Source organism: Aplysia californica, unplaced genomic scaffold, assembly GCF_000002075.1.
Source record: "Aplysia californica isolate F4 #8 unplaced genomic scaffold, AplCal3.0 scaffold00076, whole genome shotgun sequence".
Classification (NCBI taxonomy): domain Eukaryota; kingdom Metazoa; phylum Mollusca; class Gastropoda; order Aplysiida; family Aplysiidae; genus Aplysia; species Aplysia californica.
Genome location: NW_004797346.1, coordinates 203468 through 204764, shown reverse-complemented (window position 1 = coordinate 204764; position 1297 = coordinate 203468). Strand labels below are relative to the sequence as shown.

General features: G+C 39.9%; 1 protein-coding gene across 1 annotated transcript in view; it reads right to left on the bottom strand.

The window, feature by feature from the left end:
* The window catches only part of LOC101864130 (cytochrome P450 3A12), a 28506-nt gene that overhangs the window by 19017 nt on the left and 8192 nt on the right, over positions 1-1297 (bottom strand). Inside the window, exon 7 of the mRNA XM_013080145.2 lies at positions 969-1126. Coding sequence (XP_012935599.1) covers positions 969-1126 — 158 coding nt within the window. The remainder of the gene's footprint in view (positions 1-968; positions 1127-1297) is intronic.

Genomic DNA, 1297 nt, shown 5'->3' with positions numbered 1-1297 from the left:
TCTCTCTCTCTCTCTTTTCCTTCTTTCTTTCTCACTCACTCTGTCTCTATATTCATTTCCTGTATCTGTGTAACAACTTAGATGCATAACAGTGTCTATGCGATTAGGCTTTTCTCCATCCTTGCAGAAGACCTGAATTCGAATCCTAAGTGGGGATAATTACTTTTGCCAAGTATTTCGGTCTTTCTACTAGAATGTCGTATCCCTCTCGCCACAGATCGGCCCTGATAGACAGAGTAAAAGCCCCCCTCCTAAATAATTTACATTGTGTCGATGGGGGCCTATAACACCTCCGTTAAAAAAGACAGATGCATTTATCGGCCTGTTCACATGTCAGTCTCATCACCTTCATTTGTCTATCAATCTATCAATTTACCGGCCGAAAATCTGGATGAAATAGAATATCTTTTTATTCGCTATTTTCGTTATTTTTTACTCACACTGGGGTATTTAGAAGGCACAAGAAAAAATCAAAATGCTAGTCACGCAACAAAAAAATGAAATGGCACAAACAATCAGAAAATTGATAGCTGCTAAAAAGAAGCTTTCTATTATGAGCTTGAGTTGAATGATCTTACTCAGTCTATCGATCTATCCATTCATTTAGTAGCCTCAAGTATACCAAGTTCACACCCGCTGCAAGACATAAGCAAGGGGAATAGTTGTAATATTCCAAGTGGACCGGCTCAAAGGGTAGATTACGTCCCTTGATCATTGAGCAGTTTGTAATCAGTTGCGTATGAGGAGGGGGATGAAGGGGGTGGAGGAAGGGGAGGAGGGGATGTAAATACAATTCCTTTGAATAATTAAAAGAAGTTCTATTTATTTATTATCTCATTATAATCCAGGTTTGAGGAGTCTGCCACACCTACGTATTTACTTTGAACAACAAAGTAATGAAATCAGCCTCTTAGACTTAGCAACAAACGCCTGTAAACATTAACAAAGACCAAAAACAAGCATCTCACATCCCCTAGACAGGACTCTATCTCCGCTATAAGTTTCTCCTGCACTTCTGGGTGTTTAGCCAGGCTATGGGACAGGAACTGCATGGTGTTGGCGGTGGTCTCGTAGCCCGCAACGAAGAACAGGCAAAGCTGGGCACAGATCTCGAAACTGTTCAACTCTGAAAGGTAAATTGCACGTTAAAGAAAATCAAGTATTTCGGTAAATGAGAAAAGCAAAGAAAAACACTCTACAGCGACACAAGAAGAAGAAGAAGAAGAAGAAGAAGAAGAAGAAGAAGAAGAAGAAGAAGAAGAAGAAGAAGAAGAAGAAGAAGAAGAAGAAGAAGAAG